Source organism: Urocitellus parryii, chromosome 10 (assembly GCF_045843805.1).
Source record: "Urocitellus parryii isolate mUroPar1 chromosome 10, mUroPar1.hap1, whole genome shotgun sequence".
Taxonomy (NCBI): domain Eukaryota; kingdom Metazoa; phylum Chordata; class Mammalia; order Rodentia; family Sciuridae; genus Urocitellus; species Urocitellus parryii.
The window spans coordinates 648073-663395 of NC_135540.1; the positions used below are offsets into that span (position 1 = coordinate 648073).

A 15323-nucleotide genomic window follows, 5' to 3' on the forward strand; every position below is an offset into this window, starting at 1 on the left:
AAATGAAAAAGTTATTAATTGTCCCTATAAAAAAAAACCTGTAAAATCCTGGATGTTCAAAAATGGGAAAATATCACATAAATTGTGGTCCCTTAATTCAGTAGATTATTAGGAAGCCCTGACAATGAATATGAGCCTGAGGTAGACATCTTCAGAGGTGTCTGCACACAGTTGGAGGGAAATGGAACTCAAGGTGACTGTACACTGGGGTCACAGTCACAGGATCGCTGCTAACAGGGGACAAAGTGTGCAGAAGTACAGCACGGGTCGGGCGGGGTCTGCGAGGAAGGCCCAGGCCTCATAAACCCAACACTCCACCTCACAGGCCCACCCTCAGGTGACCCAGGAAGGGAGGACACAGCGTTGAGGTGGTGGCCAGTGAAGACAGGGAGGGAGACCGCTTCCCAGGGAAACAGGGGTGGCCACAGAGGAGAGGTGACCTCAGCCAGACCCCAGATAGGAGCGTTCACGTGACAAGAATTAGGCAGGACCTTCCAGGGGGGCACAACGGACCCAAGGGAGGGCAGAGGGCTGCAGGGGCGTCCGAGGAGGAGAGAGCGGCAGCAGACCAGGTGGCAGGTAGGAAGCGGGAGGCTCAGGCCTGGGGTTCTGGAGGGCACCGAGGCAGCTGGGTGAGGTGGCCTGCAGAGAGAGGGCCAAGAGTGGAGCCGCAGTGTGAAGGTTGTCCCAAGAGCCCTGGCAAGAAACAGATGGCCTGAGCTGGGCAGCAGGACAGGAAGTGGACAGGAGAGGGAAAGTCACTCACTGTTCTGTCCACAGACTACGGCATAAGGTCTGCCTGGGTGTTTGCTGGACACGCGTGGGCTGTACCTGAGACTGACTGAAGCCAGGGGGCTGGCGGACAGAGCCAGTGACCAGCATCGCACTGACTTATTTATTGTGGTGCTGGGATGGAACCCGGGCCTCCTGCGTGCCGAGCAAGTGCCCTGCCCTGGGCTGTACCTGCACCCCACCTACATTTTAAACAGTGCCCAGGTGATTCATCAATGCGGATCACTCGAGGGCCACTGCTTTTGTGCAGTTGGTAGTGATCTGCCAAGGATGAGGATGTTCAGGGTGACACTGACGCGTCGTCTGCGGGCAGTACTGACATTTTCTCTGATGACGTAGGATCTAGAAATGGCTGCCTGAGGTCCAGACCCGTGGTCAGGTCAGGGCACCATGAAACATTTGTTTGGAGAAACAGAGCAGCTTGGAGCTCAAAAGCAAAGCTGGAATCGTCCACCTGAGGGTCAATAAAGGCCATGAGTGTAGATGGACTCCTTCAGACAGCGTGGATAGTCTGAGGAGGAGCTCTGGGAGCCACCGAGCCCCGGGGGTGGGGGGGGGTGGGCTGGAGCCTTCCCGAGTGGCCCCTCACAGGCGATGCCTAGGGCGGTACCTGCCAAGGAAAGGTGCGCAGAGGAGACTGCTGTCTCAGAGCGAGGGAACATGGAGGCAAGCAAGACACCTCGGAGCTCGGAGGAGCCTCGGGAAGCCCGCAGCAGAGCCACCAACTGGGGAGGCAGAACCTGAGGGCAGGGCTGGGTGGGGCAGGTGCAGACCCCAGCGGCCAGCTGAGCCCAGGAGGCAGGTGTGCCCTCGGTGGCCTCACAGTGGCTTGGAGGTTCTGGAATGGTACTTGCAGAACACTTGTAGCTCTGGGGGAGGCATGAGTGAGGGTGGTGAAGGCCAGACACAGAACAAGGGGTGAGACCCTGGAAAACCCAGGTAGAGAAGGGACGGGCGCCCAGGGGTGAGGAGAGGGGTCCACCTTCCTGCAGCTTCTGCACTGCCCAGGTGCGAGACAGGTCACCTCCAGGGTCCACTGGGAGAGGAGGGATTTCTGTCCTCACTGCACCCTAGACCCCATTTTTAAATATTGGTAGGGTCTAAGGTCCACTGCAAGTCGATGGAAGGGGCACAGCTCCCGTAGCCTAGCGCATCAGACTGCTGCTCTCGAGGCACCACGAGAGGACAACCTGCCTTAATTCACCCGGGCATGGAAAGTCGCAGGGGAGGTCCAGCAGGGGCTGAGCCCTGGGCACCATCTGCTTGTGCTTGCTCCTCCCAGGCTACTCTGGACCACTGAAGGAGATCCCTCCTGAGAGGTTCAACACCACGGCCGTGCCCAAGTACTACCAGTCTCCCTGGGAGCAGGCCATTGGCAGCGACCCTGAGCTGCTGGAGGCACTACACCCCAAATTCTTCCAGCCCGAGGGCAAGGCGCAGCTGCAGGACTACAGGAGCTTTAACAGGTAAGCCTGGGCCCGGCACAGTGGGCACACCAGACACCCAGACCTCGCCATCATACCACCCGTGTCTCTGGGGAAAAGGGCCTTTGTATTAAGAAGAGAATCTATGGAGAAATATTGGATGTCTTCTAAGGTTAGTAAGAAAATGAAGGAAATGATTCTGGAATTTGCCTTGATAGAAATCAAGATCACCACTCACACTTTAAAAATGTTATTTTATTAACAGATTGGTGGTAGTTTACGTGTTGCTTCAAATGACAATGCTGTTTGAATTTTCAGAAATACCTCGTGGGGTTGGGAGAGCTCCCACGTAACTGCAGGCTCCAATTGATTTTCTTGCAGGCTTTAGGCCAGATGAAAGGTCACCCATAAACCTAACGGCCCAGGATTGCAGCACACGCACAAACCAAAACCAGTGCTGCGGGAACACGTCCCTTCTGTAGGAGCGGTGTGCATAATGGCGACCGTTTTCCGTGGTTCTTTCCTCGTAATTCCCATGAGACGGTGGATATTTGAATTGTTACAATCCAGTCTTTGGTCACATGACATTCACCTTAGAGTAAGCTACCTCTGACACTCCAACTCACCCCACAAGAAAAGCCAGCATGTAAGCTGCACCCACGGCACGCTCACGAGGTGCTAGGAGCTCCAGGCTGTGCACTGCTCACCATCTAGCAAAGCAGACCACCTCTGCAGTAAAGGCTTGCTGGGAGGGAGAATGCGCCACAGGTAGGACTTCCTTTCCAGCCGCAGGAGAACGTCATAAAACAACTAGAAACGTTGTGCAAAATTTTTTAAATGATTGAAAGGCTATCAGGGAAGAGGGTCTGAAATACCGAGGACCTGGAGGACAGGAAGTGCAGACGGGAACCCCAGGCCCTGGAGAACTGTGGGTAACATCCTGGAGGACAGGAAGTGCAGACATGAACCCGGCCCTGGAGGACAGGAAGTGCAGATGTGAACCCCAGGCCCTGGAGGACTGTGGGTAACATCCTGGAGGACAGGAAGTGCAGACATGAACCCCAGGCCCTGGAGAACTGTGGGTAACATCCTGGAGGACAGGAAGTGCAGACATGAACCCCGGTCCTGGAGGACAGTGGGTATCTTGGAGGACAGGAGGAGCAGATGTGAACCCCAGGCCCTGGAGGACTGCTGGGTACATCCTGCAGGACAGGAAGTACAGACATGAACCCCAGGCCCTGGAGAACTCTGGGTATCCTGGAGGACAGGAAGTGAAGACATGAACCCCAGGCCCTGGAGGACTGTGGGTAAATTTCTGGAGGACAGGAAGCTCAGACAGGCACCCCAGACCCTGAAGGACTGCTGGATAACATCCTGGAGGACAGGAAATGAGACATAAACCCCAGGCCCTGGAAACAGTGGGTATCCTGGAGGACAGGAAGTGCAAACGGGAACCCCAGGCCCTGGAGCACTGCTGTAACATCATGGAGGACAGGAAGTGCAGACATGAACGCCAGGCCCTGGAGGACTACGGGTAACATTCTGGAGGACAGGAAGCTCAGATGGGCACCCCAGGCCCTGGAGGACTGCTGGGTAATTTCCTGGAGGACAGGAAGTACAGACATGAACCCCAGGCCCTGGAGGGTGGTGGGTATCCTGGAGGACAGGAAGTACAAATGTGAACCCAGGCCCTGGAGGACTGTGGGTAACATCCTGGAGGACAGGAAGTACAAATGTGAACCCCAGGCCCTGGAGGACTGTGGGTAACATCCTAGAGGACAGGAAGTACAGACATGAACCCAGGCCCTGGAGAACTGTGGGTAACATTCTGGAGGACAGGAAGTACAGATGTGAACCCCAGGCCCTGGAGAACTGTGGGTAACATCCTGGAGGACAGGAAGTACAGATGTGAACCCCAGGCCCTGGAGAACTGTGGGTAACATCCTGGAGGACAGGAAGTGAGACATGAACCCAGGCCCTGGAGAACTGTGGGTAACATTCTGGAGGACAGGAAGTACAGATGTGAACCCCAGGCCCTGGAGAACTGTGGGTAACATCCTGGAGGACAGGAAGTACAAATGTGAACCCCAGGCCCTGGAGAACTGTGGGTAACATCCTGGAGGACAAGAAGTACAGACATGAACCCCAGGCCCTGGAGAACTGTGGGTAACATCCTGGAGGACAGGAAGTGAGACATGAACCCCAGGCCCTGGAGAACTGTGGGTAACATCCTGGAGGACAGGAAGTACAGATGTGAACCCCAGGCCCTGGAGAACTGTGGGTAACATCCTGGAGGACAGGAAGTGCAGACATGAACCCCAGGCCCTGGAGAACTGTGGGTAACATCCTGGAGGACAGGAAGTACAGATGTGAACCCCAGGCCCTGGAGAACTGTGGGTAACATCCTGGAGGACAGGAAGTACAGATGTGAACCCCAGGCCCTGGAGGACTGCTGGGTAATATCCTGGAGGACAGGAAGTACAGACGTGAACCCCAGGCCCTGGAGGACTGTGGGTAACATCCTGGAGGACAGGAAGTACAGATGTGAACCCCAGGCCCTGGAGGACTGCTGGGTAATATCCTGGAGGACAGGAAGTACAGACGTGAACCCCAGGCCCTGGAGGACTGTGGGTAACATCCTGGAGGACAGGAAGTACAGACGTGAACCCCAGGCCCTGGAGAACTGTGGGTAACATCCTAGAAGACAGGAAGTACAGATGTGAACCCCAGGCCCTGGAGGACTGCTGGGTAATATCCTGGATACCAACAGAGCACACCTTCCACATCATCCTGCTGGAAGCCCTGCAGGTCCCTCACCCTGGAGGGGAGGCCCAAGAGCCAGGACTGAGGCTGCCCTGCACACCCCCAGGCTGGCCCTGGTCCTCCTCTAGATACAGGGCCCTCACAGCAGGAAGCAGGATGGGACACAGACTCAAGTCCTCTCCTCTCTACTGGCTTTTCCTTCGTCTTCTTTACTGTGGCAAAACACACTCTCATCTTACCACCTTAACCCTTCCTAAGTGCACAGTCGGCAGTACTGACCAAGTTCAGCTGGCTTGCTGCCAGGACACCACATCTCCAGGTGCTCCCTCCCCCGAAACCTGAATCCACACCATGAATGACAGCTTCCCTCACCCCTGGTCCTGTAGCCGCATCCTGCTTTCTGACTGTGATTTTCACCATGTTCAGTCCTTTCTTTGTGAGGAATCACAGAGTGGGTCCTTTTGGAATGACTTGTTTCATTCCAATTTTAGAAATATCATATAAGTCTATGTTACCATGAAGGTCAAAACACTGACCACGGCCAGGAGTGGAGGGGTTGTGATCAAGCAGGGACACCTCAGGCCGTGGAAGCTGCGCATGTGTGCACAACTTCCAGGCTGTTCATTTCACACATGCCGAGCGTGTTTACGAAGCTTCTGCACTTGTTGGACAGAATGATAGAGATGCTTTAAAACTCAGTGCCTGGATTGAATAGCGGACTAGCCGCGGCTAAGGGCTGTACTGGTACCATGATACAGGGAAATGTTCTGAACATAGAACAGGATTCAAAAGGCAGCAGCAGACACACACAGAGCAGTAACAACGCAGATGGTGTGTGTGACTGAGACTCCAGAAGGAGAGGGAGAATTAGCAGACAAGAAGTTTCCAAAGTTGACAAAAATCTTCTAGCCTCAGGTTCAAGAGGTCGTGTATATAAGAAGTAGCGCACATCAGAGGTACAGCACACCAAAAGGTACGGCACACCAGTGGTACCACACATCAAGAGGTACCACACACCAAGAGGTACTGCACACCAGTGGTACCGCACACCAAGAGGTACAGCACACCAGTGGTACCACACCTCAAGAGGTACCGCACACCAAGAGGTATTGCACACCAGTGGTACCACACACCGAGAGGTACAGCACACCAGTGGTACCACACATCAAGAGGTACCGCACACCAAGAGGTATTGCACACCAGTGGTACCACACACCGAGAGGTACAGCACACCAGTGGTACCACACATCAAGAGGTACCGCACACCAAGAGGTATTGCACACCAGTGGTACCGCACACCGAGAGGTACAGCACACCAGTGGTACCACACCTCAAGAGGTACCGCACACCAAGAGGTACTGCACACCAGTGGTACCACACACCAAGAGGTACCGCACACCAAGAGGTACCGCACACCAAGAGGTATTGCACACCAGTGGTACCACACCTCAAGAGGTACCGCACACCGAGAGGTACAGCACACCAGTGGTACCACACCTCAAGAGGTACCGCACACCGAGAGGTACAGCACACCAGTGGTACCACACCTCAAGAGGTACCGCACACCAAGAGGTATTGCACACCAGTGGTACCACACCTCAAGAGGTACCGCACACCAAGAGGTATTGCACACCAGTGGTACCACACACCGAGAGGTACAGCACACCAGTGGTACCACACCTCAAGAGGTACCGCACACCAAGAGGTACCACACACCAAGAGGTACAGCACACCAAGAGGTACCGCACACCAAGAGGTACCGCACACCAAGAGGTATTGCACACCAGTGGTACCGCACACCAAGAGGTACAGCACACCAAGAGGTACCGCACACCAAGAGGTACCGCACACCAAGAGGTACAGCACACCAAGAGGTACCGCACACCAAGAGGTACAGCACACCAAGAGGTACCGCACACCAAGAGGTACAGCACACCAAGAGGTACCGCACACCAAGAGGTACCGCACACCAAGAGGTACCGCACACCAAGAGGTACAGCACACCAAGAGGTACCGCACACCAAGAGGTACCGCACACCAAGAGGTATTGCACACCAGTGGTACCACACCTCAAGAGGTACCACACACCAAGAGGTATTGCACACCAGTGGTACCACACACCGAGAGGTACAGCACACCAGTGGTACCACACCTCAAGAGGTACCGCACACCAAGAGGTACCGCACACCAAGAGGTACAGCACACCAAGAGGTACCGCACACCAAGAGGTACCGCACACCAAGAGGTACCGCACACCAAGAGGTACCGCACACCAAGAGGTACCGCACACCAAGAGGTATTGCACACCAGTGGTACCACACCTCAAGAGGTACCGCACACCAAGAGGTATTGCACACCAGTGGTACCACACACCGAGAGGTACAGCACACCAGTGGTACCACACCTCAAGAGGTACCGCACAACAAGAGGTACCACACACCAAGAGGTACCGCACACCAAGAGGTACCGCACACCAAGAGGTACCGCACACCAAGAGGTACAGCACACCAAGAGGTACCGCACACCAAGAGGTACTGCACACCAAGAGGTACAGCACACCAAGAGGTACCGCACAAGTGGTGCCGCACACCAGGAAGAGCTCCACCTCAGGAAGTGCTGTACTTCAAGAACTATTGTTTTAGGTAGCTTTGCATTGCTACAACCAAAAGACCTGAGAACAACTTGAAGAAGGAGAAGAGTATTGGGCTCGTGGTTTCAGAGGCCCAGTCCACAGCTTGCCACTCCATAGAGCATCGTGGTGGAAGGGCACAGAGGAAGAAAGCACATGGCCACCGGGAAGCACATGGCCACCGGGAAGGACATGGCCACCGGGAAGGACATGGCCACCGGGAAGCAGAGCTCCACTCACCTGGGACAAGTACAGCTCCAGAGGCACGTTCCCTAGTGGCCCACCCCTCCCAGCCACACCATGCCGGCCCACTCTGCCTCCCCGCTGGCCCACTGAGTAGGTTTCAGCTCTCATACGAACGATCATCTCACCTCTGAAAGTTTTGCATTGTCTCACACATGAGATTTTGGGAGATACCTCTAATATTATCTAAACCTTAATATTCTGATCCTGGCTTCAAAAGCTTGTATCTCTCTCATAATGTAAAATACATCAAGTCCAGGTTCAAGAGTGCCCACCATCCTAACAGCTCCAGCATCGCCTAAAAGCCCAAGTCTGAAATCTCAGCAGAGACTCATGGCAAACTCTTAGCTAGGAGAGTCAATATCAAAAGCCAGTTCTATACATCTGATGTACAGCAAGAGAGTAGACATTTCTGTTCCACTACAAAGGAGAGGGCATAGAAAGGAGGGATGGGGACAAAGCAAGACCAAAATCCACTGGGCCAACAAGTCCTGTGGGTCCATGTCGCGGGGCATTGTGACGTTCTGCCTGTGGCTTTGCTGGTCACAGCCTCTTGGTTGTCTGTGCTCAGCTCCTGCAGCTTTCCTTGCAGACATCCCACATTACTGGCATTTCGTAATCTCGGGGTCTCCACTGCAGCTTTGGCTTCCTTCTCAATCTTCACTATTTGCCCTCTTAGGGGCTTCCCACAGGGACTCCAACCCTGCCCTACTTTTCCTGGCCTCCCTGGCCTTTCAAATCTTGGGGGAAGACTCCATGACCCCCTAACTCCAGCATCTGGCATTCCTGCAGAACCAGCACCTCATGGTGGCTGCCATCTCAAGCAGTAGCCAAGCCTCTGGGACCATGGCGGCAGCAGCCTCTAAGTGCCTGGTGGCTGAGCACAGTGAGCGACTTCCCAGCCCTGCGCAAGAAGGTGTCCCAGTGTTCTCCTCCTGAGGGAGTTTTACTCTCACACCTTGAGTGGATGCCTACTCCTGAGATGCCTCAAGTCCTCTTCTTACTGTCTTTGGGTGAAGTGTTTAGTGGTTTTTTGGATGACTATAATATCTGTCTTTAATGGCTACAATTTCCTTAGCCCCAGTTTTACACTTTTCCAGCCAAACTGCATTTTTCAAACCCCTCTGCTTGGTTTTCTGTTCCTGATGTCACAGTAAATTTGTAGAAATATTCATGTAACTGCCTCAACACTGTGCTGTTGGAATTTCCTCCACCAGATTCGTTAGTAGATCACCTTTACATTCAGCCTCACAGAAATTCTCAGGATGTGGCAAATGTCGACAACTTCTCAGCCAGAACATGATACACATGCCCTCTAGTCCAGTTTCCAACAGAGTCCTCCTCCTGCTCTGGAACCTCACAGTCCCAGACTCACCCTCAACATCCTAGTCTTCTGAGCTCCACCAGAATCGCCCGTTAAGCCCCACCACAACATTCTAAAGCTTTTCCAGCTTGCATCTCTGAACTTTTCAAAATCCCTGTCCCTGAAAACTAGCTCCAAAAGCTTCTGAGCCACACTGTCAGGTCAGTCACAGCAATGACCCTACTTCTGGGCACTAATTTTGGTGTCAACTGTGTCCCTGTGTCCTAAAGACCTGACAGGAACAACACAAGAGGAGGAAAAGTCTGTTTGGGCTCATGGTATCAGAGGTTTGGTCCATCGTTGGCCAAAGCCATGGCTCTGGGCCTGAGGTGAGGCAGAGCGTCGTGGTGGAAGGGCTTGGAGGAGGGAAGCAGCGGAGGTCGCGGCCACCCTGTAGCAGACCAGGAGCTCGGCTCACCACAGGCACACTCCAGTGACCTGCCTCCTCCTGAGACACCCGATCTGCCTTGATTACCACCCATTGAATTCATATTGTGCATTAATCACCAATTAGGTTATAGCTTTCATAATCTAATCTTTTCACCTCCAAAATTCTTGAATTGTCTCACACATGAGATTTTGGAAGATACCTCATATCCACACCAGAACAGTATTCCACACCAGGAAGGACTGCATACCAAGAGGTACTGCATCCCAAGAGGCACTATACAGCAGGAAGTACACCTACCAGGAAATAAACATGCCAGGAAGTAAAGACGCCAGGAAGTCCTGCACACCAGGAAGTGCTCCATACCAAAAGGTGCTACCCACCCGGGAACTATTCACACCAAGGAGCCCTACAAAAGGCACACACACCAGGAAGTACCATGCACCAGGAAGTGCTACATACCAGAAAGTGCTACACCCCAAGAAGGGCTGCACCTCAAGAAGGGCAAACCCAGGCCAATAGGACTCCCAGAGCCAGGGAACAAATGGCCCATTGACTCCCAATGCACAGGGAAAACCAGGATGGCTGCCTTCCACACAGGAGAGGGAGGAGAGCACTGCACAGTCACCAAAGAGCCACAGCTGGTGATTCACACCCAGTGGAAATGACCTCCAGGGGCAAAAGTCACAACCAAGCAAACACACACACGTCTCAAAAAGTTGTGATTGCTGTCCCTCCTAGACCGTAGGGCAAGAGTATCACCAACAGGAGGAACGGGAAGACGACACTGCCCTGGGGCAAGGGACCGAGCACATCCACAGGAAATCCAAAGAGTCACTGGCAGATCATGGCAGCAGGTGAGGGCTTTCAGCAGAGCCCAGGTGTCAGCTGTCACAGGGCAGCCATGGGCCATCGGACAGCAGGCAGGGCTCCCTGACCGTCTCCAGTGACTTCTGCTTTCTTTACACCTCTGGGCTTCAGTACCGCTTTATTTCAGAAAGAAAAGTAGCCCCAGAAGACGCCTGAGCCTTTGTGCACTCGCTGTGCCCCAAGCACCTTGACAGTCCAGAGCTCAACCCAGTCACCAAGTCAGAACGCTCTCCAGGTGCCCAGTGGGTGTTCCCTATCCTCGGACAGCAGTGCTCATCTGACCACTCAAGACCAAGGGGAAATCACCCGGGCAAGACTTAGTTTCTGACGTGATGTTGCACATATGGTGAAGGTAACATGGCATAAGTATCTTCTCTTCTGATCTTTAGATAATTCAACATGTTAGTACTTTAAGATTTTATTCTGCTGCGTTTTTCCATTTTTATAAAAAAGAGGATCAACAGATAGAAAGAGAGAGAAAGGGAGAGAGGGAGGGAGAGAAACATGTCGTTCCCAGAGAGTCCCCGGGGAGAGTGAGAGGGCACGGCTGGCAGCCCCAGCCACACACAAGTCAGCGAGGGTGGCTGCATGCAACCTGGCTTCCAGGCGCAAAGAGGGGTGAGCGTTCAACTCAGCCTTGAGCTCCGGGGCTCCCTTAAAGGACATTCAAGTTTTATTCTAAGTCAAACCCAGGTAACGTGAGAAAAGGTGAACTGGGAGCAAGGGGCTGCCCCACTGTGTGTACTGCCAGAAGGGGGCCCTCCACCTCTGAGGATCTCCATGTGCTCATCTACAGCATAAATCCTACATCACGGATTAAGAAAACGTTAAATAAAGTCTGGCTTTAGCCACTTTGTAGAAGAGTTTATTTTAGATTTTATGCCACCATTTGCCTTACAGAATAATTAGTGATTATGGGGGTTTGTATGTGAGCAGGATTCATTTTTGCAAATGGAGTCCCATCGGTCCAAGGAAACAAGGAAGCGTCTGTTGGCTGTGGATCTGAAGTCGACTGGCTTGTTCCCTGCCACCTGATGACCCAGAGCCAGTCCGCCAGGCAAGCCTGCGTTGGAAGAGTCAATGTTCAGGGAATTACAGGGCTGGCCCATCATCTTTCAGTAGAACATTTCAGATCTTTCCATGGAAAATTCAGCTTCATAAACTTGGCCTAAAACTTAAAATCATTTTCACAGATCTTAAAGATCTCACCATGAGTCTCTCTGTGGAAGGCTGAGCATCTCTGCTGGTGGACTTTCTTCAACGTGTGTGTGGAGGGCAGTGAAATTCAAACAGGACGTGGCCTCAGTGGTGCCAAAGAAAAGAGAAAGCCCGCGGTGTAAACAGCAGCCTTGCCGGTGTGGCAGGAGGTGGCGACGGGACATGGGAGCATTGTCATTTACAGGAAAGAAAGTCACCCCCAAGCCTGCAGGAAAAACAGAGAGGAGCTGTTGGGAAGGAAGGGTCGTGGGCTGGGTGCACAGGAACTTTTCTCCTCTGATGCAGAAGATGAGGGCAATCAGTGAAATCTATCTGGCACCAGTGAGCACACCATCTATTGCGGGGGGGCCAGCACCCCACCCTGGTAGATTCCTGCTCAGGAGGTGTGAGCCGCCTAAGAAACAGAAAGTTGAAATAGTAAAAAATAGAGACAAAGCTAGAAATCAGACAAGAGGAGCGCTTGATCCATCTTCCAGTCCTCAAAGGAGCTGGAGCAGAACAAGGAAGGTGGCTCTGGTCCCTACTGGAGGACATCTAAGGCAGGGACGAGGTTTCAGTGGGCGGGGCCTTGCTTCAGGCTGCCTGGCAGTCACAAGTTGATTGGCATCTTGGCCAGCCACACCCATCTCCCAGGGACTGTGTGGCTGTGTGGCTCCAGCCGGCCACCCCACCTCTGGTGCTGTGCCGTACTCAGACAGAGCTGGGTAGGAAGCCACATGTAGTGGGCGGTCTCAACCCAGCAGGGTGCTCCAGGAATTCCCAATGCCAGACATTCCTGCCGAATGGCTTCCGTGTCATTTTTAGTGACATGTCATTTCAGGCCATGGAGGGCTCCCGCGATGACCTGCTGATGGAGTCAGCTTGAATCTGGAGGTGCTGGCGGCAGCCTCCTGTGCTGGGGGCCAGGAGGGGCTGCACCTCAGGGGCCCTGCTGGGCCCGGCTTGCAGTTCCTCATGACTCTGAACAAGCAGAGCCAGCTCTCCTTCTGCCACCGTCCCTGATGGTCCTGACCCAGGCTTCAAGTCAAAGTTGCCTTTCCTCACTGACAGAGCAGGCTGGGCTGCTCCAGGGGGACCATCACACACCTGCCTCTGTTCTCCTGGCCACCAAGAGCCCTCAGCCACAGCTAGAATGGGGTCTCAGAGCCCACCCCAGACGACGCACCCCAGCAGGAGCCCAGGGTGAGCCAAAAGCTCTAGAAGCGGTTAGCGGGCCTCTGGCACGTGGTACCCACTGGGCAAACATTTGCTCTCATCGCTTCCTCTGAAGCCGATTATCAAAGCGCCTCAAGGCCAGGCTGGTTCCTCAGGGTGTTTTCCAAGTCCGTCTCCCTTATATCCAGAATAACGGTTTAGGCCCAGCGCAGGAGCCTCATGAGACGCTGCTGAAATAGAGCCGCAGCCGGGGTGGCCGACCAGCCGGTGACGTCGCTGGGTGCAGCCTCCACTGCGTCCTGGGGGCCGGAGGACAGTCCCCCTGACAGGTGCACAGACACACAGCACTGCTCTTCAGCAGGGAGAGAGGTGCGAGCGGACCAGGGTGTGTGGACGGAGGTTCCCTGCTAACTGCACAGTTGCCATTATCACTGTCACCTCAACATCAGGACTCCCTCTGCCACCTCCATCCCTTGCTGCCCAGTACCATTTCCTTCACTGATGCTCCGATTCCGCTCACCCCTGCTTCTCCATTTCTGTGGTCCAACAGCCCCTCTGAGCCCCCTCCTCCTCATGCCCAGTTCTACCATCCCCTGGGCAGGCCCTGACCTCAGCTCGGCTGCTGAGGCCCCCATGCTGGCTGAGACCATCTCTGTCTCCCTGCGTGGCTGCAGGAAGGCATGGTTTTGCCAACCGTCTCTCCCTGAATGGAGGAGCACAGGCCTGGGCACTGCCCACCAGGCCAGGAACACTCTCACGCCACCAACCTGCCCGTCTCCTGAAACAGAGTCCACCTTCTCCCTTCAGGAGAGAAGACCTTGGCACGTGGATGATCCTGGGTCAGCCTTTTCTCTCTTCTTTTGGGGTTCAACCAGGTAAACCCTACCTGGGACCACATCCCCACCCATTTTTATTTCTATTTTTTTGTTTTGAGACAGGACCTCGCTAAATGGCAGGGCTGGCCTTGAACTTGCCACCCTCCTGCCTCGGCCTCCCTAGGCAGAGCCCTTTCTCCTCAACACGCAGCCAGCACCGCTCCCCGCTGGTTCAGGATTTCATGTGTTGAAGAAGGTTGTGGCCAGCCTGTTTTGTTCCTCTGATGCCTCGCCCGTCCCTCGCCCCTGCCCCACCTCATTCCATTTAGAGAAACTAAAGTTCTGACAGGGAGTGGGTGAGTGGACTCTCTGCTGCATTCTCACCACTTTTCCCAGCCTTTGATGACGCTGGCTCTGTAAGCTCCTCCCTCTAGCCCAGGAAGGTCGACTTCCATTGTATCTGGCTCACAGCTGTGGCCCTCATGGTGCCCCGGAGCTGGGACAGGCTCCATCTGACACCGTGTCCCTGCTCTGTCCGTGTGCTTCCTGTGCATCCTGGAGAGTTCCCTGAGGCCTACTCACATTCTGGGAGAGTGGACGTTCACAGTCCCCATCTGGTTTCCTGAGGTGTTCAAAGGTGCTATCTGGTGACAGGAGCATGTGAACTAACTAGAAAGGCCACAGGGAGTCCCGAGAACGCGGAAGCCGGAGCCCAGGATCACAGGACCCATTATGATTGTCCGCCCAGCTCCATCACCGCGAGGCACTCTGCCATGTTTGAGTTTCTTTCTTGTCTCATGCTGCCCTTGGTGACCACCCAAGACTCCGACTTCTGTTTCCACTGAGCACTTAGAACCGTGCGTGTGGCTGAATGAATAAATCAGCACCACCCACTAGAAATGTGTGGAAGGAAGCGGGACGCGACTGAGAGAGCCGTGGGGAATGCGGAGGTTTCTGAGATGAAGATAGAAAGATGCAAAAGCCATGCTCCTTGCCCTCAAAGAATTTGTCATTCACAGATATCCCAAACAAACATGTACTTGAAAAGAGAAGCTGTAGGAAGTTGGGGGACCATCTAGGCTACAGAATTGGGATAAGGGAGGGTGGCTCCAAAGGACCCCAAGTGTAGACCAGCGGAAGAAAGCAGGAGGAGGGGACCTTAAACAGGGGACATGGCCAGCACAGGCCCTGGTAAGGGCCATTCCTGCAGGCTCAGCAGAGGCCTGGGCTACTGTACTTCAACTCAGCACGTACCCAGCTCCATCTAAAGACCTGGGCCTCCCAGGAAAGCTGGCCTGCAGGCCCAGCCTGGAGACTGTGCACTGGGAGTGCAGGACCATCCTAACACAACCTTGAGAATGTGAACTGCTCCCTGTTAACTCTGAATATTAATTGTTACTTGTTTTTCTCTCCATTTCCCACAGAGTGGCCACCCCATTTGGAGGATTTGAAAAGGCATCAAAAGTGGTGAAATTCAAAGTTCCAGATTTTGAGCTACTGCTGCTGACAGACCCTAGGTTCATGGCTTTTGCCAACCCCCTTTCTGGCCGACGGTCCTTCAACAGGACTCCCAAGGGATGGGTGTCTGAGAATCTTCCCATAGTGGTAGCTGCCGAGTCTGCAGAGGACACCACGGCTGCCGGTCGGAGGTTCTGTGGCACCC

General features: G+C 54.0%; 1 protein-coding gene across 1 annotated transcript in view; it reads left to right on the forward strand.

Annotated features, from left to right (window-relative positions):
• Positions 1-15323, forward strand: part of Myoz2 (myozenin 2) — a 41978-nt gene that overhangs the window by 19431 nt on the left and 7224 nt on the right. Inside the window, exons 5-6 of the mRNA XM_026380538.2 lie at positions 2075-2258; positions 15085-15302. Coding sequence (XP_026236323.2) covers positions 2075-2258; positions 15085-15302 — 402 coding nt within the window. The remainder of the gene's footprint in view (positions 1-2074; positions 2259-15084; positions 15303-15323) is intronic.